This window comes from Mycena indigotica (genome assembly GCF_014461135.1).
Source record: "Mycena indigotica strain 171206Taipei chromosome Unknown Mind.scaff0014, whole genome shotgun sequence".
NCBI classification, from domain to species: domain Eukaryota; kingdom Fungi; phylum Basidiomycota; class Agaricomycetes; order Agaricales; family Mycenaceae; genus Mycena; species Mycena indigotica.
The window spans coordinates 575,040-600,041 of record NW_023503013.1 but is presented as its reverse complement, the minus strand read 5'-3'; the positions used below and the strand labels follow the sequence as shown (position 1 = coordinate 600,041).

Sequence of the window (25,002 nt, the reverse complement as noted above, 5' to 3'; positions counted from 1 at the left end):
ATATGGACTATATCCAGCTACTTGCTGAGTCCTGACCGCCGTAACCTCATTTGTCCGTTACTCCGACTCACCGGCCTACCCGTCCGCAACCGCCATCGCGCTCGTTGCCTCGGTGCCCGCTTAGCGTGGAGCACCCGTCATTTGCAACATCGCCTTCCTCCTCTTCGCGTCGCTGTCTTGTCGCCCTGCTCAGGCTGATACCGTCGTCCGCGTCTATCGATGGTCTCCACTGGCCAACCACGCGCATCCGCCTCGCGAAATCATTAGTTGCGGGCCCGTTACGAGACGCGTTGCGAGTTGTGACACCGACTCGCCGCAAAACATATCAAAACGAGTTGACTCCAGCGAGTCTAGGGCTCGCTGGGGCACTCGTTGCGACAAGTCGACCTTCCAGTCATGTGCCTATTCCCGAACACCTCTTTCCATCTCCCTCAATGCTCTGCCCACACACCAGCGCCGCGGTCCACTCACGGTAGCAAAGCGGCGTCTACCGCCGTGCCCCTCCTCCTACACAACCTCGCGGTAACTCGCCGCCTGCCCACGTCACATTCGCGCACGCGCACGTTGGAGGCATTGGCGTCGGGCGATGTTTGGGGCTTACCTGGGAATGTAGTTCTGCTCACTTAGCTCTATATATGATACTAGGCACCTAGAATAGAACATATTTGAAGCCAAATGTATGTCTAACAACTTCTATCGAAGCTTGTGCTTTGGAGCAAGTGCATGAAAATGCCTCCCATCACTGAATCATGTGGTTTTGATGCACCTGATGTTGGACTATATCTCCACATCCAGAGCATGGATATGAATGATTGAGTAGTCATTTGAAAGGTATGAAGGGCTCTAACATCAACCAGGATCGATCAATGCTGCCCAATACTCTCATGCAACACCATTCAGCGGTGATCGACCATATTTGACTACCTAGGGCATGAAAAGCAGAATTCTTCATATAGACTGGGGGGATAAGATTGATCTCAGCTGATTTGGGTATAAGGGATAGAATAATGCAATCTGACCCATTTCTGAACCAGGGGCACCCGATGGTATCACTTAATAGCAGGGTTTATTGTGCATATTGTATTCTGCCTTCTGGTATATCTATCTGGAAGTGCATATCAGTTTCTGGGAGCTAAGCATGCACCTTACTAGCCCCCACACTACCAACTCATTCTGCCCAAAATCAGTGCAGATATGGAGGAGCTGATTTTGGCAAAGATAACACTGATTCTTCAATCATGTAACATCCAAGATAGCTAGTAGACTGATTGAAGTGCCAGAACAGTTATTTTGAAGTCCTCTAGTCACTTATATAAGTTTCTTGAATCCTACTTGAAATAATTTTTTGACCAGTTGTAATAGCGGAGACAGTTCTTTTGGCCTTAAGAGTACTAACCCTGTCTCCAGTTCTAATATCTGGAACTGCTCACACTAATGCATATATGTCATTAGGAACTGTCATGAGCCTACAACCACACTATATTCTGACCTCTGTATCATGTATTCCAAACTACAAGTTTAATATTTGAGTTCCAAGAGTGTCACAAAAGTGACACATGCAACATTCACCAGATTGCAGCATATAGAAGGCTTGGGATCTCATAGCCAAATGAATATTATGGTACATGTAAGTCTATCCTTCATCTCTACACTCTTTGATAGCTTATCTAGCCCCAGATTCAGGAAGATCTTAAGCATATGTGATAAAATATTCAACATGTTTTTAGGACCAAGGCAGGTCTGATAAGGCAATTTAAGTGCTCTGACTGTGCCAATTCATATTTCAAGCACCTCCACCCAGTTCTGCAACAAATTCTGCAGACCTATCTAAGTTAGAGCATTGACAATGCAATTTCCTGTGAACTATCCTACAATGCTTACTCCACTTCTATAAATATGTGAAGGACATCAGACCATGGTGTGATATGCTAAGCATTAGGAACAGATATATCTGGACATGTATTGGGTGAGATCCACTGGCATCATTCCCCAGAGATGAGAACATCCAAGATGCTATTGTGTCATCTTGTAGAGAGAGAGAGAGAAAAAAAAGAACAGAAAGTTAGTTAACACAAGAGTATAGACCCACAAGATTAATGTGACTGCAATTGCTTGAAGCATCCTTTTGTAGAGATATAGGACAGTCAAGATACATGATCGAAGATCGGAGGGTGATTAGTTTTGTGATCACTTTATGGCATTGATCAATCCCAACATTACTACGACATTGCTACGACAATGAGTAGCGTACACAGCCTCCTCGCACTGCACCGGCGATCGCCAATTGAATTCGCTTCAACTTCTCACGCGGTGTCGGCGGACAATGGTGTGCAGCGGTGGGCAGAGATTTACACCTGGCACGTTTGCTGTAGGTGACGCGGAGGGGACCCAAGGGGTGGCGCGGGTCGCCAGGGCGTCGGCCACAGGAGCAGCGTTGTCGTCGTCGACGTGGAGGCAACGAGAATGCAGCGCGATTGCAGAACGAGCTGGTAGCTGACAGCGGGCGGGGTTAGGCGATGTCATTGTGACATGCACGGCCCCTATACATGGGTAGCGAGAGTGGCATCGCCACATGGGGTACGAGAGCGGCATCAGCAACGCAAGCGGGCAACGCATGTGTGGCCGTGGCCGGGTTACACGGGGATCGCGTGGCGCGGAGGTGGCGCGGAGGCAAGCGGGCAAGAGGTGGCAGATCACACCGATCCGCACACGGGTGATGGAACGTCAATCAATTGTTAACTCCGGATGTCACGATCAAGCGGAGAGAGTCGCTGGTGCGGGCTCAGGCCACTGGCTCAACACTGGCTCAATCTGAGGCTGGGGCCGGTTTGCATGTTGTGGCATATAAGTACTTACATGAGAATTTGCGTAGGTAGCTAATGGATATGTATTTAATCAAGTCGTTGCCGTTTGCTTGGTCGGAGTATACTAGTATTCGGGTCAAGGTTCTCCTTGTCGCGCAGTCTAGTTTTTGTGGGATTGGATGGCGAGAGAGTGGTGGGTGGATATGACCCTTGACATGAGATGGGCCACTCGGTTATGTGATTGAGTGGGATGTCCAGCGCGAGTTGTTCTTCGCGCGAGACGGTGAGTGCGGGAATGAGCTTGGAGTCGGCGCGAATGATGTCTCGCCAGGTAGGGTGTCGATCGTTGAGGTGCTGAATAATGTTGTACTTCCAGTGGACCTGACCGCAGTTGGAGAACGGACAACTGACAGGAATGTTAGTGCAAGGATTGGCATTTGTTACCTTGCTTATCGCGGAGACAAGAAACGGATAGTGGTCGCGGCAGTCGGATTGTGCTTTGCCAGAGTCAATACTGATCTTACAGACAAGCCCATCACCACCACAAAACCCACAAGGATATGGCGCGGAAATCTATATCAAACTGGCATAAGCGCATAGTAGCCATGGATTGGATAATCAATATCTACCGCAGTTTTGACTGCACCATCGGGCACACTGAGCCGGTGCTTGAGAATGTGCTGGCCAATATGGAGCTGTCGTTTCTCGTGTTTGACTGTCGCAGCGCAAATTCCGCACTCAGTCTTGTCAAGGAATGAATTGCAGACAGCAGTGTCTGCTGCCGGGAGTGAGAACGCGAATGCAGAAGACACTATCCAAAGTGATAAGTACTCGCATATGGCCATTCAGGTAATAGCACATACCACTGGATGAGCGAATAGAATATGGGAAGTGACCATCAATTACTTTTGTGAATCGAGAAATCTTGTTGTGAAGCGAGTGGTCGGCTTCAATTCGTTGCCAGATTGACTCCCAAGCATTGCATAGGTCAGCATGCGAGAAGTACCAGGTCTTCTCGCGTGTTGCACGCATGGCGATGGAAAGATTCTCGGTCATAATCTCATGTGCATAGTCGCTGAATGGTTGCACAAGGCGCGAGCATACCGAGATCTGAAGGTTACCTACACGGGACACAGAATCTGTCGCTGTTGCCTTTTGAGCAGCGAGAGGGAGACAAAACCCTGGTCCCAAGCCCAAGACCAGGTGTCACCAGTGTCGCGGCCAGGTGGAACGGCCACGAGCGATAGAACTTGGCCAGATATGATGTAGGATGAGTCGGAGAGGTGCAGTTCACCCAAGGGAATGGCTGAGATGGATTTGGCCTTGCCGCTTCGTCCATCTTTGATAAGAGTCGTCTTTACGACGGCCAGGCCAATGTCGACTCCGTTATGGGATACCAGAGTGACGAAAAGCTGCCCAAGCTGGAAATGGGTAGCAGCAGAGAGAACGACGGCACCCTCTGAACTATCACGCGCCCACGACAGCGTCCCACCGGCAGTGAATCCACGGAGGGGAAAGTCGGTCATGAGCCTCGACGAAGTCGTGATACATGTCAAAGAGGATTCGGACTGCGGAGCTCTTGTGAATGCGCCGTTCAGATGTGTTGTCAATGCGGGCAAAGGCAGAACATAAATGAGGCGGATTGAGGGGCAATTTGGCCTCACGAGCGAGAATGTCAGCGGTCGTAAGCCCAGCGAAAGGGTCGGTGAATTTGTAAGCGGCTCCGGAAAGGTCGATGTCTGCGGTATCGGTCGTGCTAGCATCACCGAGCGACCGGTCCACGCACCCGAAATAGATGGATACTTGCCTCCCCGGGGTCAAGCAGGTCCGTCTTGTCGCGCTGGAACAATTCACGGAAGGTGAGAGAGATGTCGCGGCCTTGCTCCCGAATGGTAAGCTTTGTGCTATACTTGGCAAGTGTGGCCTCGGCTGGTCGCAGCCCACTCCCAGCACGAGCGCAGGTCGCAGCTTTTAGCACGGAGCTCTGTTTTCCATTGAGCGGGGCCAAGGTGATCGACATGCTGCATCCGAAAGGTTTAGGCGTTCTGGTTTTCGCTCGAGATGTGGGTTCCGCGAAAATATATCGTCAAGGTTCATCGCTGAACGTCCGCGAGCACAGAATTCCGCAAGACCGCAGGGATGATGGCCCCCAACCATGCATGCGGCCAAACAGTGTTTGAGCACATCGTCACCAGGACAGAAAAGCCCAGTCGGGTCAAATGCCTGTCTTTGCGATGAGAAATATGGCATTCTTGACCATCGCTTGAGGTCCCCATATGTGGTTGGGAATGAACGAGGTTCCATGCTGTAGATAGATCGCGCAGAGGAGGAAGCTGAATTTGCTCAAATAGCAAGCTTGGGCGTCAGCGTCAGTGTGGTGTTGATGAACGGCTGCAATAAGCATCGAGCATCTCCCGAACAAGCAGAGTGCTTCATACTCAGCTTGCTGGGTTGCGTCAAGACTGCCTGTCGATTTTTGGATGTCAATGATGGCAGTAGCAATTTAATAGCGCGGCCGTCTTGAGCGTCTGGTGGATTAAGGAGAGCATGGATTGAGACCTGGACCAGTCATATCCAGGAATCTCCGCAAGCCAAATCAGCAGAAGGTCGGTTGATGCAGATTCCCTTGATTGCTATGCCTTGAGGCGAACGAATGTCGTACAAATGCCTAATAACAGATTAAAGTGATAGTTGAGTTACAAAAGCTACACGGAGGGTCAAAACCAGGGTCTTCCTGTGAAGAGGTTGAGGCCGTAGTCCGACACGTGAGTCCTCAACTTGCGACAAAAAGCGGGGGCCCCGGGCCCTCCCCCGCCGATAGGTGGCAGATCACACCGATCCGCACACGGGTGATGGGTGATGAGGTCGACCTGCCAACCTTTTTAGGAAATTTAGCCGACGATGTAAAGTAGATTTGTCAATTGATTGCTTACGTGGCTTGTCCTCTCCCACCACCAGACGCGGTCATTCCGTCTGCTTTCGACGCGTCGCGGCCGGTAACAAGGCGTGTTTACGTGCGGCGCTCACTCCCAACACCTTCAACACCCTAATCAAGCACCTTCCGGCCCTGTCCACCGCGCCAAACCATGCTCAGCATGTACCATATGTAACACCGACACACCCTTCTAATCTCGTCGCTCATTCATCCAATCACACTACAAACTCAATTTTAATCCCTAATACTTCAACTAATCCGTCTCCCATCGCAATTTACTCTCCCATTACAACAATCTACCTCCGAGACGATGGCCGCTGCCCCAAATGTTATCGGAGTATCACACCTGCAGCGTGGAGCAAGCATCTGGATGGGCAAAGGTGTAGAGGTGCGTCAAGTCGCTATTTCGCGTATGCATGCCCTCATATAACTGGTTTAGATGGTGCGGATGCCATTGCAGCAAAGGAACTTGTCGAAACAACAGCAAACCTGCTACCATCGTTGCCTCACCAGCCACAAGAACCGCCGCCGAACTGCTACAACTGTGCGGGATTCATCCTTGACTGGGAGATAGGCGACTTCTGGGCAACGTACCCCCACCAAATTCACGCTACAACATCACCGCCAGTGGATTTCTACATCGAGCTGCGAGGGAGTCCGTGTGCCCGCTCGACTTCATGTGCAGGACTCGTTAGCATACCTGGACAGCGCTGTAACTTCTGCGCTGACCTTCCCTCAAAGCTCAAAACAATTCAGGACCGTGCCGCAAAAACCCACGACCATGTCCGGTCGACTCAGGACCTGAGCTGGCTACAATTACGGAACAAGCTGGCCCAGCGGGACGCAGATTTCAACGCGCTGAAACTGAAGGTATCGTTGCTTATCTACTGTATTCTTCGACCCTCTTCATCGTTCTCCAGTACCAGAATTGCAAAGACTCGCTCGACGTTGCACGAACACGAGTGGGCCATTTCACGGCCCTCCTTCATTTCCTTCAGACGACACCGGTTCCCGCCCTGCATCGACTTCTCGCCCAGGCCGGCACCGAAAAATGGAGCACCGAGAAGACGTTGAAGCGTTGCCAGATGGCTGTCGACGGAAAATATCGCCCGACAAACTTCTTTGGTTGGGAAATCGACCTAGGAATGATTGTCTATGAACTCGGGGGGCTCTCTGCCGTCCATTCATTTAGCAAATCAGTTTATGCGCTGCCCAGTCGGAAAACTCTGCAAAAATATCGCCGAGAGAAAGACTTACAGCCTGCCATCTTCGGGCCTGACTTCACGCCAACATACAATAATGTTGCGACTCATTTTGGCGGTGCTCCTCCGACTCGACGCTATCTCCATACTGCTTCATTCGACGAAATTGCAAAATCTCCGACAGTTGATTACATCTCTGAACTCGATGCCATGGGCGGGCTTTGCCTCGAGCATCTTTTTCATCTTCCTGATGCCCGCATCGGCGAAACAATCACGCCTATCGAAATTGCAGCCCGCTTGGTGAAAGAGGGAAAAGTTCACATTGCCGACTTGATTTCTGTTGGTGCCATATCTCGCCTGGCTCGCGACAATTATGGCGCAAAGCCGGTCTACATTGGCTCTTCATGCAAGTTGGGTGACTGGAGGGATGTTCTACGCGTTGTTCAAAATGTGCTCGAAGCATGGTCACGGTCACCAGACGGGGAGGTCAAGCATGGTCCCATTACGGCTGTTGCGTCGGATGGTGACCCCAAGCGTCGAATTGCTTTTTTTGTTCTTTGTATGCAGAACGAGGTTAAGGAGGGAAATCCAATCTACGAGTTTGTCAAGGACTTATACGGCCTCAACCTCTTCACAGGGAAGAACAACCTGACAATGGATTTTGACTTCAAGCACGAAGTCAAGCGTGTGTAGCTTTTGTAACTCAACTATCACTTCTAATCTGTTATTAGGCATTTGTACGACTATTCGTTCGCCTCAAGGCATAGCAATCAAGGGAATCTGCATCAACCGTGACCTTCTGCTGATTTGGCTTGCGGAGATTCCTGGATATGACTGGTCCGAGGTCTCAATCCATGCTCTCCTTAATCCACCAGACGCTCAAGACGTGCCGCGCGCTATTAAATTGCTACTCGCCATCATTGACATCCAAAAAATCGACAAGGCTAGTCTTGACGCAACCCAGCAAGCTGAGTATGAAGCACTCTGCTTGTTCGGGGAGATGCTCGATGCATTATTGCAGCCGTTCATCAACACCACACTGACGCTGACGCACCAAGCTTGCTATTTGAGCAAATTCAGCTTCCTCCTCTGCGCGATCTATCTACAGCATGGAACCTCGTTCATTCCCAACCAGCTATATGGGGACCTCCAAGCGATGGTCAAGAATGCCATATTTCTCATCGCAAAGACACGTGCATTTGACCCCGACTTGGAAGTCTTTTTCTGTCTACTTGGTGACGATGTGCTCGAAACACTGTTTGGCCGCATTCGCATGGTTGGGGGCCATCATCCCAATTGCGGTCTTGCGGAATTCTGTGCTCGCGGACGTTCAGCGATGAACCTTGACGATATATTTTCGCGGAACCCACATCTCGAGCGAAAACCAGAACGCCTAAACTTCTTTCGGATGCAGCATGTCGATCACCTTGGCCCCGCTCAATGGAAAACAGAGCTCCGTGCTAAAAGCTGCGACCTGCGCTCGTGCTGGGAGTGGGCTGCGACCGAAGCCGAGGCCACACTTGCCAAGTATAGCACAAAGCTTACCATTCGGGAGCAAGGCCGCGACATCTCTCTCACCTTCCGTGAATTGTTCCAGCGCGACAAGACGGACCTGCTTCGACCCCGGGGAGGCAAGTATCCATCTATTTCGGGTGCTGTGGACCGGTCGCTCGGTGATGCTAGCACGACCGATACCGCAGACATCGACCTTTCCGGAGCCGCTTACAAATTCACCGACCCTTTCGCTGGGCTTACGACCGCTGACATTCTCGCTCGTGAGGCCAAATTGCCCCTCAATCCGCCTCATTTATGTTCTGCCTTTGCCCGCATTGACAACACATCTGAACGGCGCATTCACAAGAGCTCCGCAGTCCGAATCCTCTTTGACATGTATCACGACTTCGTCGAGGCTCATGACCGACTTTCCCGCGTCCGTGGATTCACTGCCGGTGGGACGCTGTCGTGGGCGCGTGATAGTTCAGAGGGTGCCGTCGTTCTCTCTGCTGCTACCCATTTCCAGCTTGGGCAGCTTTTCGTCACTCTGGTATCCCATAACGGAGTCGACATTGGCCTGGCCGTCGTAAAGACGACTCTTATCAAAGATGGACGAAGCGGCAAGGCCAAATCCATCTCAGCCATTCCCTTGGGTGAACTGCACCTCTCCGACTCATCCTACATCATATCTGGCCAAGTTCTATCGCTCGTGGCCGTTCCACCTGGCCGCGACACTGGTGACACCTGGTCTTGGGCTTGGGACCAGGGTTTTGTCTCCCTCTCGCTGCTCAAAAAGGCAACAGCGACAGATTCTGTGTCCCGTGTAGGTAACCTTCAGATCTCGGTATGCTCGCGCCTTGTGCAACCATTCAGCGACTATGCACATGAGATTATGACCGAGAATCTTTCCATCGCCATGCGTGCAACACGCGAGAAGACCTGGTACTTCTCGCATGCTGACCTATGCAATGCTTGGGAGTCAATCTGGCAACGAATTGAAGCCGACCACTCGCTTCACAACAAGATTTCTCGATTCACAAAAGTAATTGATGGTCACTTCCCATATTCTATTCGCTCATCCAGTGGTATGTGCTATTACCTGAATGGCCATATGCGAGTACTTATCACTTTGGATAGTGTCTTCTGCATTCGCGTTCTCACTCCCGGCAGCAGACACTGCTGTCTGCAATTCATTCCTTGACAAGACTGAGTGCGGAATTTGCGCTGCGACAGTCAAACACGAGAAACGACAGCTCCATATTGGCCAGCACATTCTCAAGCACCGGCTCAGTGTGCCCGATGGTGCAGTCAAAACTGCGGTAGATATTGATTATCCAATCCATGGCTACTATGCGCTTATGCCAGTTTGATATAGATTTCCGCGCCATATCCTTGTGGGTTTTGTGGTGGTGATGGGCTTGTCTGTAAGATCAGTATTGACTCTGGCAAAGCACAATCCGACTGCCGCGACCACTATCCGTTTCTTGTCTCCGCGATAAGCAAGGTAACAAATGCCAATCCTTGCACTAACATTCCTGTCAGTTGTCCGTTCTCCAACTGCGGTCAGGTCCACTGGAAGTACAACATTATTCAGCACCTCAACGATCGACACCCTACCTGGCGAGACATCATTCGCGCCGACTCCAAGCTCATTCCCGCACTCACCGTCTCGCGCGAAGAACAACTCGCGCTGGACATCCCACTCAATCACATAACCGAGTGGCCCATCTCATGTCAAGGGTCATATCCACCCACCACTCTCTCGCCATCCAATCCCACAAAAACTAGACTGCGCGACAAGGAGAACCTTGACCCGAATACTAGTATACTCCGACCAAGCAAACGGCAACGACTTGATTAAATACATATCCATTAGCTACCTACGCAAATTCTCATGTAAGTACTTATATGCCACAACATGCAAACCGGCCCCAGCCTCAGATTGAGCCAGTGTTGAGCCAGTGGCCTGAGCCCGCACCAGCGACTCTCTCCGCTTGATCGTGACATCCGGAGTTAACAATTGATTGACGTTCCATCACCCGTGTGCGGATCGGTGTGATCTGCCACCTCTTGGGGAGGGCGGTCGATGGTTGCGGATGTTGTCATCCACGGTCAACGGCGGCGCGGCGCTAACGGGAGCGGGAGCGGGAGCGGGAGGGACAGCGGGCAGCGAGGATCATGCAACGGCAGCAGCGAGGCCACCGAGCCGGAGTTACGATACAGTCGCACGTAAGGCCGCCGCGCCGTTGATGGGGCGGGCAATGAGGCAACAGTGAGGTGGGAGGGGGGCAGGCGGTGATCCGCGTGGTCGAGCATAATGGAGCGAGCGCAACGGGGGCGGCTGCGGGCGGGCGGTCAGCGAGCTCGAGCGGGCGGGCGGGCGGGCGGGCGGGCGGGCGGGCGGGCGGGCGGGCGGAAGGCTGTTGGTTGATGTGTAGTCGGGAGCTGCGCGGTCACGCGTCAGGCGGGCAGTGAGGCGGCTGACAGGGACGGGTGACGTGGTGATCGCACCGTGACGTCCGAGCGCGAGGGTGGCAGCGGGCGGGCAGGTGGTGAGAAGCATGCACAGCAGAGAGAGGGGCCAGGTCACGCCAAGCCGGCGAAGGCGCGCAGCGGGAGGGCAGCGGGGCCGGTGACAGAGTCGCGCGGCGCCACGCGGTGACCGCGTTGTGACAGTGGTCACCGCTGCCGGAGCGCGAGGGCGGCCGCAGCAAGGGGGCGGACAGTGAGCAGACAAGTGTGGTCGACGTGGCAGTCGATAGAGCCACGTCCGTCACGCGGTGACCGCGCTGTGACGTCAGGGGCGCGGCGCCGAGGCCCGACGGGGAGCGCGACGGTGACGGTGGTGGACTGGCAGGCGGTGGGAAGCAGCAGACAGTTCACGCCGCGCCGTTGATGGCAGCGGCAGGCCGCCGGGCTGCGTGGAGCCCAGGGAGAAGTCCATGGGGGGATTTGTCGGAGGGTATTCTCGGAGAGTAAGAGAAATAGAGGATTTTCATACCAAGAAGATGTGTTGATCGGGTCCCATCAACACATCTCATCTGTTGACAGATTTGGGCAGGGCAGGTGGTTTAGGATGGCCAAGACTTGTGATTCCGCGGCGTCGACGCAGGTCGAGGAACACATCGTACGCAATGGAGAACTGTTGAAATAGATAAGGACGATGTGGAAGCTGCGAATTGAAGTCAGTAATGAGAACAAACATAATTGACGCGCATACCCCATGAAGATCACTCAAAGTCCGAATAAATGCTTGAATAGTATATTGCGGGCACCGCGAATGAGCAACACGGTAAAAGTCCAAAGCCTGTTGGGTGAAAGCCACACTCGGAGTCCATGGCGCACAAGGAAAGAGTCCTTGCGCGATAAGAGCAGGCGCGATTCCACCAGCAGTCGGGTCAAGCCCGATTTCGACGTTATGCTTCGTATCTACAAAGCGAAAGCGACGTCAGAGTTAATCTAATAAGAAAGAAACCCCTTGACTCACCAAAGATACCCACAATAGTTACCACATACCGGTCAGCATTCTCGTCGTCGGCTTGTGGAATGGTTGAAGCGTCTCCGGCACAAGAACGGTAGTATGCTTTAAGCATAGCGGGTGCTTGAACCGCAAATGCTTCCGCACGTCGCTGTGTGGATTCGCGGGCGCGTTCGCCAGTCACGACGTTTTATGCTGGGAAATCTGATCAAAAAAAAGTGGGTATTGAAAACAAGAACCGACCTTGGACGTAACATTTCTTCTATCCCTTCAAACTCCCCACCCGCGTGGCTCATTTCAGCGGGGTGAGTGCCACGGAGAATGCTGCTGAATGTGATGAGGTTCTCTTCTCCAATGTCGGTCGCATCGAAGTCGTCGTCGACAGCAAGTTCTTGGAGTGTTTGTAATGCATTTAGCGACGGACGACTCATGACTGTTGGTGAGGCGGTTAGTTTATGGGGAAACGGAGACCGACAAGACAAGCTAAGACTTGCCTGCCATGTCTGCATCCACAGCCTGGGCCTGGCGCTTGTGGTACTCTTGTACTCCATGGGTGGTGAGTATCTTCCGCTGTGTTGAAACAGAGTACAAGGCTGGGGTGGGTACCGAGGAGCCAAGGACTAGTTGACGCCTTGACCGCGCGCTGGACTTGCGCATATGGTGGTGGGCTGTCGGTTGTTTGGTCGTGTTGACACCGAAGTGTGACAGGGTGACAGAGCAGCTGTCTCACCCAACAACCGCCCGCCTCCCCTCCTCGTCGCGACTTTCTCGCTGTTCCTACATACCTGGTAAGTCACTCATGCTACCCGTCCTAGTACATGCTCACAAATCTCGATATAGCTTGTCGTGCTCCATGTTAGAGCCTACCGCCGTCTTCCAGTTTCGACGTTCGAGGAGACGAAGTGGGTAGATTCGGAGACGAAGTGGAGTGGCCAGAGCTTCTCTTCGAGCATCTCCAGGTGCGTTTTCTCGCTCTTGTGGACACTTCTCGCTGATTCTTCCAACGCAGATGGATCCGTACACCCCTTCCGACCACACTTCAGTCCACACCTCTCCCACACGACACCACACCAATCCCTTACTGTCTACACTGTCTCCCATTCACTTTCAACCCACGCTACACTGTCATCTTACTTATTGGAGCATGGAAAGCTCAATGGCCGTTCTACATAGCGATGGCCTTTCTAGTTCTTAGTGTTACCTTCCCCTTACTATACACACATGGCCTCTCTGGGTATCCTTGCCTTTACTCTACACTATGGCCTCTCTCTTTCTACTGTACCATTTCCTTTTTTTTTAATATCTACCTGTGGCACCCATGTCACAGGATGAAATTTTGTGCGGAGCAAAGGCTAACCCTAACCCTACTGCCAATACTGGCTCATCAAAAATAAAAGTCGGGTGTCGATATCCCTCATATCTCAGCATCGTCGTTAGTCTATGGCTCAAACACTTTGGTATCTGTCTTCAATAGCTTGCCCACTCATACTCCACTAAGTTCTGGTCTTCAGATACGCCAAGTAAATCTCGCAATGTCTCAATACCAGTTTTTCAAGTCGTTGTCACACTTGGCCTCTCTTTCGTGTTACTTCTTCTCAATCTGTCGACTCCTTCTTCACCCTGCTATGGGACGTCGATCCAAGTATAACACCGATGAAGAACGACGCTGCGCTCGCCGCCTCGCAAACCAGAAATACGATAGCAGCAAACGGTAAGCCTTTACATTCTTTCCAGATTGAAATCTTAACACTTCGACCAGTGGACACTCTGTTCGTCAGCAACGATACAGTAGCGGCCGCAAAGCTGCCAAACGGCTTCCTCTTCTCACTCTTCCGAAGCTCATTGAAGAGTGGGCCTGTTCCGAACTACATACCGCACGGTACTCTTTCATTGATGCACAAGACGACGGTTTCGATGAAGCACCCTTCTGCCACTGGCTTCAGCCCCCTCCCTTCGACACTAATATCATCGCTCAAGTTGATGGGCCGGCCGAGGAGTGCGATATCGAAAGCCTGTGCTGCACGGTCGATGGACTCCTTCGACGTCGCGAATCCCGTTTCGAAGCCGATCTGCGCAATAGGATGGGAAACACTCGCACTCTTAGTCAAGCTAAATTGAAGGAGCTCCGTCGTATGGTGGAGCAGCTACTCGTCGATTGGGAGGATCTACAGCAAAACCAAATACTATATCCACCAAGTACACGCGAGTATTATATGTATGGGTGCCATCTCGTCTTCCTCGCTCGTAGAATTTCTCGTATCTGTGGCTTGAAGTGCTTCTAATCCATGTCGTCTTGATTTTTCTTTTCTGTGTGACCGCGTGATCAGTGTCTCGACTCTTTCGCTGACCCAATCGACAGCGCGATGCGCATCGAGTCTCCCGTGTAAGTTTACACTTAGAATCAAGTCAGGCTTCTCATAGCTCTATAGCGGTAGCGCAGAAGACCCGCCTTGGGAAATGACATTCTGCCATCCGCCATTTTTCCCCAGCACCAACTACCAGTCCTTCAAGAACCACGAGGAATCGGACAAGCTCCTCTATTGGCTGGCCCGTGGTGTCGGTGCATTCACCATTTTGTATGTTTCTCACAAATCGTTGCTGAGCGCCTTCTTACTATATTGCAGTAGCGCTGCTCTGGCCGCCCCAGGTGCCACGCGCGATACGATCACTGGGCATGCAACATGGGCCGGCCTCGTTTCTTACTGGAATATACTGTGCGCTTTGGACCACGATGACATTGTAACTGGGCTCCACCAACAGCTTTCATTGGTGCCAAAAGGCGCAATTTGTTCTTCGGCACCAACTCCTACTTCGACTGTCCACAGCTCAGCAATAACATCGAGCCGCTCTACGAAAATGTCGTCCAGTACTAAAAAGACGTTCTCCACCACCGACATTCCACCCGGGGCGAGGTTCCTCTTACCTGCATCGCAACTTTCCAAATATATGGCCACGAAAAAAGCCTCTGCCATTATCTTCATCTCCAATGCTCTCTTCCCTTTCTCCGTCACTCCTCTCTATTCCAGAAGACGACCTCAGCGATTCCATTTCGATGGCCGGACACCTTGGACGCGAAAACGTGCTGCCGTCGACAGTCATACGGAAGCGCTACCCGCCGGAACTAGCACGTTGACCGCGACAAGTACCTCGACCGCGACAAGTACCTTGACCGCGACAAGTGCCTCGACCGCGACAAGTGCCTGCACGGAAAAGACTGCGGCCAAGAGCCTGATGGCTTGGAGAGAGACGATCTTTGCGTATAACTCAGCGACCGGGAATGTCTATCGGGACCAGTAAGTACTCCCCACACACTCTACCTCGTCGAATATTCAAGCTATATTAGTGATACCGCTCTCGACGAGCTACAAACCGGAAGAATCGAGCTCCACTCCCGAGAGAGCCTCAAAGCTCGCTTGCGTGGTCACGGTGATTTGCGCGCCTTGTAGTTTCAGCTTCTAGTTTACCAAGTAATCATGCCAGATTTTCTATTACTCTTCACATCAACACACACAACGCTCACAGCCATGTCCCGTCCACTGTTCCGTCACCCATGCGCCTTCACATTAGCACATTCGACTATCGGCACAACGGGTCACAAATGGCAGATCCCTGAAATGGAGGCGACTGAAACACTTACGCGCAAGCCTGGACAAGACCCTGATTCGCTTCACAGCTTACTCTTGCTCTCTATCGTCTACACGCTGCGCTCGCAATCCAATGTCTACTTCTCCGCCTCCCGAAGACCCCCCGGCATTGTCCAGCACCCTTGTCGACGACGGGGACCCTAGCTGGGTGGATGAATCCCTTGTGGCTGAAGTCACGTCGACGCACGCTAGTCGCAACCCCAACCGGCCTATCATACCTTCCCGTCCTCGCCGATATGTGAAGAAGGCTGCAAATCATCGTGCTTCCACGCATTCGCGCAAGGCAATGAAGGCACAGCAAAAGCAAAGCCTTGCTGACGCAATCAACAACCTGCTGAAGCCAGTGCGCGACGCAGTCCCTCAGCTTGCTCAAGAATACGGACTTGCACAAGCCGAAGTCCTACGACGGATTACCAATGCTTCACGACGGGTCAAAAAACAACGAGCCGTTAACTCGCACAATGCCAAAATCAAGCTTATAATGGCTGAGCTTAACGAAGGTAGTATTCTATCCTATAACGCGCACTCAAATGACTAACAATACACGCAGATTTGCCTGTCGGCCAGAAATATAAACTCAAAGATGTTCACGCAATGATTGCGGAGAATCCGGCGCTGCTCGACGAGATCTCCAAGGAGGATGTCGACGAAACTATCTCTGCAATTAAAACACAACGCGAGACAAAAAAAGCGGGTGTCCGTGCCGACAACAAGTCGGCGACGATGGATGCAGCTGACACCCTCCAGTGGTTTGCGGAGGAGGTTCGTACATGCGCGTCGCGTTTAGAGTGTGTGCTTACCAACTCTGTCTAGTTTATCAGCCTTGAGCAGCGCACCGGCATGATTGGGGCCGCGTTCTTTTCACGCGGGCATATCAACGACTCCATCATTCCCGTTACCATCGAATCCGGCGGCGCCCTTCGCTTTTTCCTCGAGATCTTCAAGAAAGATGGTCCTCAGATCTCCTCCCTCCTCGAGTTGTGGGCAGTAGCGTAAAACGTTCGTCTTTTGGCTCCTTTTTTTTTCTTAATATATTAAACTATTGCGCTAGGAACGATACATGCTCCGAGTGTCCCGGAGATGAGAGTAGAGGCGGCGGCGATGATCCAGAGCAGCTTAGGTATGGTGATCATGAACAAGTGAGACCGTTATACTGATACTCACCTCAGAGGATATTGTTGGCAAGCTGGTTAGGATGAACTTCGAGAGCTTCCCCGAGAAGATCGTCGCGCTCCACAGCGTCACACTGCGTTGGCCCGAGGACACACCATTCAAGCGCTTGTCTCTGCAAAACAACACAGACACTCGGGCTATATATGCGGCATTGAAGGACAAGAGTTGCCGATGGCAACGGCTGACAGCTGAGGAGCTGGTGTCGGAGCTGCGGCGGTTGAAGGATCTGCAGAAGAGCGGCAACCTCCCTGTTGCAAAAGGACGCAAGACACGTAGTGATGTCGGAACGACACGTGCATCGAAATCCAAGAAGCGCAAGGTCGTGGAGGACTCGGAGTCAGAGGGTTCTGGTGGGGAGAAGGACCCGGAGTCGGACAAGGAGAGTGATGATGATGCGACCTCGACGCCAACCGAACGCAAGCGGAAGATGCTCACGGCGCTGTCGCGCGCGACAGCTGCGCGTCAAGCCGCCAAGGCCTCGGTTCATCAGAAGAAGAAGAGAACTGCATCACGGACGCGGGCAGGAGAGAAGGACAAGGGGAGTGGTGGGAGTAAGAAGCGGAAACGAGTTGACGACAATGACGAGGGAGGAAGCGCGCGCGGAAGAAGTCACGCCACGATAAGGAGAATAAGCAGCCCACCAATGATGGGGGTAAGGCTTTGGCCCGCTTGAAGAAGCAGATGAAGAAGACCACTCCACCCACTCAGTCTGTGCCACGCCCTCGCCCCCGCCCTGCTTTCGGCAAGAACCACGTGAACAAAGCCATCAGTCAGCGAGGATTTGTCATAGGCCGGAAAGGGAAGGGCCCGCCGGGCCAGCGTGAGTAAATGGTCGTCATGTTTTTGCTTTGCCTGCTAGTTTTGGTGTTGTCTTGCTGCTAGTACTACCTGAATTTTGTCTACTTAATACATCTAATGAAGCAATCTGAATTTTTGACTCTGGGATAAGGAGGTAGCAATATTTTCCTTTTTTAGCAACTTAGCTGTCTTGTGCAAAAAATACGCGTTTTTGGTGCTGGCAATAATTGCCTTATTAGGCAAACAGGTGATCTTATCACAAGTCATGATATCTTTGGCATATTAAGTGGTAATTATTGCAGATATTGCAGCGAAGGTGTTATATTTGCAGCATAGGTCTTATGTCTCAGAATTATTAGCTTTATAGCAGTTTTATTGTATTGTTTATTGCAGCATAGGGCTTTTAAGCTCATCTCTTCATCTTAGAATGCGCGGCTCAGCGGGCCGTTCATTCTAATATGAAGAGATATGTGGAATTGGTAGGTGGGCTTCGCCGCGCGACAAGGAGGAAGGTTCGCGGACCGCCGAAAAATCAATCATATGCAATCAATTGTCCTTGACGATAGCAGCAACTCGTTTCGATCGAGTAACCTCGGGGTCGCGAATTGCACATATCATGAATATGGACCCCGCGCGCTTCCATCTGCGCCATGCTGCTAAGAGGTAGGATGTGGACCCACGGATTGAGGGTCCAGGTGCCGGACGGCGCCGGGCCCGGCATTGATGGCGAGTCATTATGTTTTTCGGCCACAAAGCGTACAGGCAGTTATTTTTGAGTAGCTTCTCCAGCCAGAAGAGCCCTTGAACACCATCGATATCCCTCGCAAGTTCCGGTGCATTAAATTCAGCGCCTATTCCGTTGCTGAGCTCTCGTGATCGGCCAGGCCACATTTTGGGGAGGAGCGCCGCCGCCGCGTCCGCTGGGACGCTTCTCCAATTCCGAGTCTACCAGCGGCAGCGCCTGTCGCCGAACATGTTCAGCATCGGCCGAACGCCACTGTCTGGCTTGACGAAAAACATGCCACTGTACCAGACACCTGACAGGAAGAGCGGCTGCAAGTTCATGTTCTCGGCACAGGGGCCAAAAGATTGAAATCCAGAAAAAAACTCATCGGTTGGGTCCATGAATAGCAGCGGCTCGTTTAGATCGAGTGGTCTTGGGTATTCCTTGGGATTGGTAGCGCAGGAAAGGCCCGGGCGAGGCCGCTGGCCGTTCATACATGGGCCGCGGCCCGCACTTCAATCTGCATGATGCTGCCGCATGATAGCCAACACTGTCCGCCTGTTATGACGACGTGGATAAAGACAGTGTCAATGGGGTGGACTTGCAAGCTCGCGGCACCAAAAGAGGACAGACACAGACGACTATAGCAGCAACTCGTTTCGATCGAGTGACCTCGAGGTACCACCAGATAGAGCCTTCTTCTTCGCAATTGCATATGGGCCCCGCGCGCTTCCATCTGCGCCATGCTGAGATGCAGTGTGATTCACGTGGGTTCACAGGCATCGATGGATGGCCCGCCCGGCGACGGGCCGATGGTATTATTATTATTATTATTATTATTATTAAGGGCATAAGGTCCCAAATCTGAGTACCGCCCAACTCAAGAGGCAAGCAGGGGTGAGCTGTACCCTCCAGGGAGTACGTTGACCCCCTACCCAAGGGGGGTTCAAGTCTCGAATCATGGATATAGGGTCGGAAAGTTTTTTTCCGACCCTTGGGGGACCCCCTCCCCCCCTCCTGCCATATCAGGTAATATGTTCCCACGATTTGCGTCATGTGACGCCTGATGCAATCAAACAATGGGATAAAAAAAATTCAATCTTTGTGAAACTTTTTTTTGCAAAAGTTTTATATATGTGTATGTGTATATGTGTATGTATATATGTCAGTGATGTTCATAAGGCTTAAGGCCTTAAGTCATAAGCCCTGATGCAATCAAACAATGGGATAAAAAAAAATTCAATCTTTGTGAAACTTTTTTTTGCAAAAGTTTTATATATGTGTATGTGTATATGTGTATGTATATATGTCAGTGATGTTCATAAGGCTTAAGGCCTTAAGTCATAAGCCCTTATATAAGGGCTTACATTAAGGCTTAATTGGTGCACCTCAGAAGCCTTAAGGGCTTAATGTCACATGTCACATCACACAACCTATTTTTAGACAACTAAAATGCCTTATCTTACTCATAAAGCTTAATATACAAGGGGCAAAGCAGTTTATTCCAGAGTTTTTTCACAAAATGTTAATGCATAACTTAATATATAGGCCAGCTTAGTGGCCTCAACATATACTACAACTGATATACAGAAGGGTAGAGCTGCGATCAGTGATTCCAGCTGATATATGGGTAGGGGAGAGCATGATATCAGCCTAATTGTAGTGAATTATTATCTGTAGCTGCACAGAGGACTGTATGAAAAATTTCCTTTTTAGGCAATTAAGTCCTTAAGCCCTATGGCTTATTTAAGGGCTTAAGGCTTACTTAAGGCTTAATCGATTTTGGAGCCCCAAATTAAGGCCTTACGAACATCACTGAATATATGTACCTGGAACCTTCAACCACACATGGCAGGCCATATCACCTCTTTAACATGTTCACCTCTCATCAATTACCTGACGATGGACCTATGACAGAGTGGGCTATCCAAGCTCATGGGCCTGAAAGTATATAGATATAAGTATGAGAGTTGTGATAGAAATTAGAGTGTATATACTATATTTCCAGTATCTTTGCACCCATATAAGGCCCAAATCTTTTATATACAAAAAGTTCTTTTACCCCCCAGGGGACCCCCCCCAGGGGACCCCCCCCTCCCCCCTACCCCATGTGCCTGATAAGGATCTTGAACCCCCCTTGCCCCTACCCGCTCTCAGGAGCTTTACATCCACAAGAACAAAGCTACACCCGCGCTGTCGCATCCACACCCACCAGACATCCTGCAGAAAGGAGCAGAAGTGCGCCGCGGCCGGCCCCAGCAGGGCAGGATCGCATGATTGATCACTCGGAGCGAGTCACATTGAGCCTGATCATAAGATCACGTCGACGTACATAAGATCACGTCGACGTCTTTCTCCCACCCACACTGTAAAATGGTATCTTTCAGTGTAACTGAAAATGATGCTTTTTATTGTGGTTTCAGATAGTCCTGAAATTGGAACTGAAAAAAATATTATCAGTTTGTCCAAAATTTGCACTGAAAGCAGTGATTTCAGCAACAGTTTTACTGGCTACCTAAAAGACAGCTTTGAGTATATAGTGAAAGTAATGCTGAATGCACTATTTTCAGCTCAATTTTTGTCTCTTCTGAAATTAGTCCTTTTGGTGATGCTGATTCTCATGCTGAACTCACTGATTTCAGTGTAAATTTCCCTTCAAGCTGAAAACAAGGTTTCAAGTATGCAACTGAACATTGGACTGAAGTCCATGCATCAGAACATCAAGTCCCCCATAGGGTTCTGATATTGGAAATTATTGGTACAAGTTTCAGTTGCATCCTAAAATGCTTGTTTTCAGCTGAAACTATAATTTGTGCTAAAATCATTTATTTTGGCACGGAAATCAGTGTCCCCAGTAGGACAAATTTCAGATGAGATATAAACTGAGCTGAAAGGAGTGCTTTTAGCATCACTTCAAGCATATACTGAAGACTGTGTTTTCAGCAGCTGCTAAAACTGTTGCTGAAAGCACTATTTTTGGTACAGATGTCAGATAAACTAATAGTATTGTTTTCGGTGCCAATTCCAGTACTGCCTGAAAGTACAACAAAAAGCATCATTTTCAGCTATACTGAAAGATACAGTTTTACAGTGTGACCAGCTCTGCCGCTCGCACCTCCAGAGACACGACGGCATATGCACCTGTCGTTCGCCATCCTGCGCGACCAGCGGTTAACATTGGCGTAGTCGGCGCCATCCTCGCGGCAGAGTGACACGTGGCGGGTCGCACTTCAAGATTATCACAGACGCGCAATCGCCGCAGCGCTGGGGCCGGAGCGAAAAGGCGTCCCTCGGCGGGAGAAGACGCCACTGGGCCGAGGAGCTCGAGCCCTTTTGAAAGGCACGTGTTGCTGGCAGGGCCGAGCGACGAGCGCGGGCCTGGGGGCTCGGGGGCGGGTATGAATCAAGAGTGCCAGTGGCGGGTGTCCGAGTCCGTGCGAACGAACGAAGGAGGAAGGCGGTATGTCTCCGAGTACTCTCCCGGCCCGCCGTCCCCGACCTCAATCCGCCTTCGCAGCGAGAACACCGTCTGGTAAGGACACAAATGCGTAGGAACGTCTGGGTGTCCGAGACTAAGTTCCAGAACCCAGAGGAATTACGGAATCACGACTGCAAGGGGGGTTCAAGATCCTTATCAGGCACATGGGGTAGGGGGGAGGGGGGGGGTCCCAGGGGGGTAAAAAAAACTTTTTGTATATGAAAGATTTGGGCCTTATATAGGTGTAAAGACACTGAAAATATAGTATATACACTCCAATTTCTATGGTTCAGAACCCTCATACTTATATCTATGTACTTTCAGGCCCATGAGCTTGGATAGCCTACTCTGTTATAGGTCCATGGACAGGTGATTGATAAGAGGTGAACATGTTGAAGAGTTGATATGGCCTGCCATGTGTGTTTGAAGGTTCCAGGTACATACATACATACACATATACACATACACATATATAAAAAATTTGCAAAAAAACAGTTTCACAAAGATTGAATTTTTTATCCCACTTTTTGATCGCATCAGTGGTCACATGATGCGAATCGTCGGAACATATTACCCGATATGGCAGGAGGGGGGGAGGGGGGGGTCCCCCAGGGGTCGGAAAAAAACTTTCCGACCCTATCTATATCCATGATTCGAGACTTGAACCCCCCTTGCACGACTGACTCTGATTCTGTGAGCCTATTGCAGCACTGCGCGTTCATCTCCGCCACAGGATTTCCCACCAACAGCTTCTCTGTAGACGTGCCTCGCGTCTATTTTCGAGGGTACATCTGGCGCTGGTGTGCACGGTACCTCCTTCTCTTCCCTCCCTCACAATCTTAAGGCGATACGATGGTCCGTGGCGGTATTCGTGGACGGGGACGGGGACGAGGCACTGGCAGAGGCAGCGTCCGATGGCAGCCATCGCAAAGCGTTGAACAATCAACCAATGCAGAAAGCACTCCACCCGTCGCCCTTCCCGCCGACCGCGATATCATGGCCGGTCTCCGCCCGACGCCGGTCGGAACGCTCCCCGTCCCCCGAGCCCACGCAGGAAACGCCGCGGTCGTTATCGCGGATGTCAAGCAGCTGGGCTCGTGCAACTGGACGGGGGCCGACACGCCGACAATCGTCGTCCCAGGTGCCAACTCTGTTGACTCCCACTACTCTCTTCCCCACTAATGCTGGGTTATAGGGACTCCGCGGGCTTGGGCCGAGCCAGCACTGCCTCTCCAGGTCGAGCCCGACACGGGCGTCATCTGGGACCAGGACGCCCTCTCCGCGCCGGCCGGGAAGACGCTTGTTGCGCTCATCGCGACAGTCGATAAGACGCATGCTATCCAGTGCCGCACTGCGCACGCACCCGAGATGCCGTTTGACTGGGCGGGCGAGCAAATCGACTTCGTCACCGACCGCACGAACTTGCGCAAGCTGCTCCGGTGGATCAACGTCAACGTCCAGCCGCCAGATGACCGCGACCCGGGAGACGACAGGCAAAGGAAGGACTGGCGGATCAACATGCAGCTTGCCCCCGGCGGACGCACGGTGCTCTTCGAGCGCTGGGAGAAGCGTGATTACACGGCGATGAGCGGGTTTACGTTTGGCTTCAACTTCGAGACGGCGTCGACGACCGCGCCGCGTGGCGCACCGCAGAGCTCCTGGCATCATCGGATCGTCAGCTACGTGAGGGCGGTTCATTTCCACGAAAGTAGTATTCCTTACCCATTAGTACAGAATCTCAACGGGCTGAAAATCGTCGTGCGGTTCGAAGTCGATGCCTACATCCCTGCACCCATCCACCGAAGCTCGGCCGGCGCGCGCTCCAGGGCGGATGAGACCAGCTCGCAATTGGAGGATCTGGCCGCCCAGCTGGCCACCACCACTATCGCCCAGTCGGCGCCCGGGCCGGCAGCAACCGATGTAGAGCATGATTTCGGTGTCTCGCCCACGTCGACGCGCGCCACGGCGTCGCCCGAGCCGTTCGTGCAGGACCACGGGATCACCGTCATCGAGGGCGGCACACACATCCCGCAGGCCGCGCTCGTCGAGCTCACCACCCGCTCGGCCTTCCGCGCACAGGAGATCAACTGGGCGGAGGACTTCCCCCAAATCTTTCTCACGCAGACGCCGCACCATTTCCTCGGCGTGCACCACCGCGGGCAATTTGGCAGGGTTATCAAGCGCCGGCTCGGCGCGGGGGAGCTGGCGCAGGTGGAGCAGGACCTGCAGCCGAGTCTGCTGATGCTCGTCGGCGCGTTGAAAGAGATCGCGGCGCTGGTGCGGGCCGGCGGCGCCCGGGGCCGGCTGACGCTCGTGTGTCGCGCAGGGCGGGTGCAGGTGTATGAGCGGGAGAGCATGGAGAGCGTGCTTCCGGACGAGATGCTGGAGAGGTTTGAGGGGTGAATGCTGGTCTTGTAGGTTGTGTTGATCGGATTCGTATAGCTTGAAAGAAGAGAGAATCCCGTTATGTTTCCTAGAAACTGTTGGACAGCTGCGTTCGAATGTCCGAGTCAAACCGTGCGATGTTCAAGTCGCCGGGCCGGAACCGGTTGCCTTCGGCGCCGGACTCGGACCCGGGCCGAAGCCGGTTGCTGAGGACCGGACTTGCACACTGCCAGAGATATTGATCAGCTTATCCCAGATAGCTGGAGAACTTGGAGCAGACTGAGCACGAACAACTCAGAACTGCTCAATGATGCCATCGGCCCGTTGCCGGCGGGCCATCCATCGATGCCTGTGAACCCATGTGAATCGTGATGCATCTCAGCAGCATGGCGCAGATGGAAGCGCGTGGGGCCCATATGACAACATAAAACACTGGGAAAACGATCTCCGGCGGTGGGCACCCCGAGGTCACTCGATCGAAATGAGTTGCTGCTACTAAAGTCTGGTGTATACCACTGTTCTCTTTTGGCTGAGCTCGCAAGTCCACTCCAAGCCTGCGTTGTCGATGTGTTTACCCGCGTCGTCACGGGAAGTGGCACGTGAGGGGATGGGGTAAAACCCCGCTACACCCGCTACACTGCCGCTGCAGCGTGATGACACCCCCCGCTGCATGTCACACCGCCACTGCTACGACTGGCAACTTGAAGGACTCCGCTACACCATTTACAAGTTAAGCTCCACAAGTACTCGACACTTATTTCCCCGCTGCGCTGACGACACCTGCTTCCCTCAAGCTTTTGTGAACAATGTCCGTTACACTTTTGCTAAAAAAAAGGAAATTCATTATAATATGCTATTAACTTGGACCTAACTCATGCTGAAAGCTT

The 25,002-nt window shown here is 52.0% G+C and overlaps 2 protein-coding genes across 2 annotated transcripts; both read left to right on the top strand.

Annotated features, from left to right (window-relative positions):
• Positions 1 to 5,656: 5,656 nt before the first annotated feature.
• MIND_01304100 (uncharacterized protein) lies at positions 5,657 to 10,296 on the top strand (the record flags this gene model as incomplete). Its single annotated transcript, XM_037369501.1, has 7 exons — positions 5,657 to 5,712; positions 5,763 to 6,127; positions 6,179 to 6,609; positions 6,660 to 7,626; positions 7,673 to 9,520; positions 9,573 to 9,754; positions 9,811 to 10,296. The coding sequence occupies 7 exons, from the start codon at positions 5,657 to 5,659 to the stop codon at positions 10,294 to 10,296; spliced, it is 4,335 nt and encodes a 1,444-aa protein (XP_037213999.1).
• Positions 10,297 to 22,582: 12,286 nt separating this feature from the next.
• MIND_01304000 (uncharacterized protein) lies at positions 22,583 to 24,133 on the top strand (the record flags this gene model as incomplete). Its single annotated transcript, XM_037369500.1, has 3 exons — positions 22,583 to 22,871; positions 22,926 to 23,413; positions 23,465 to 24,133. The coding sequence occupies 3 exons, from the start codon at positions 22,583 to 22,585 to the stop codon at positions 24,131 to 24,133; spliced, it is 1,446 nt and encodes a 481-aa protein (XP_037213998.1).
• Positions 24,134 to 25,002: the final 869 nt, after the last annotated feature.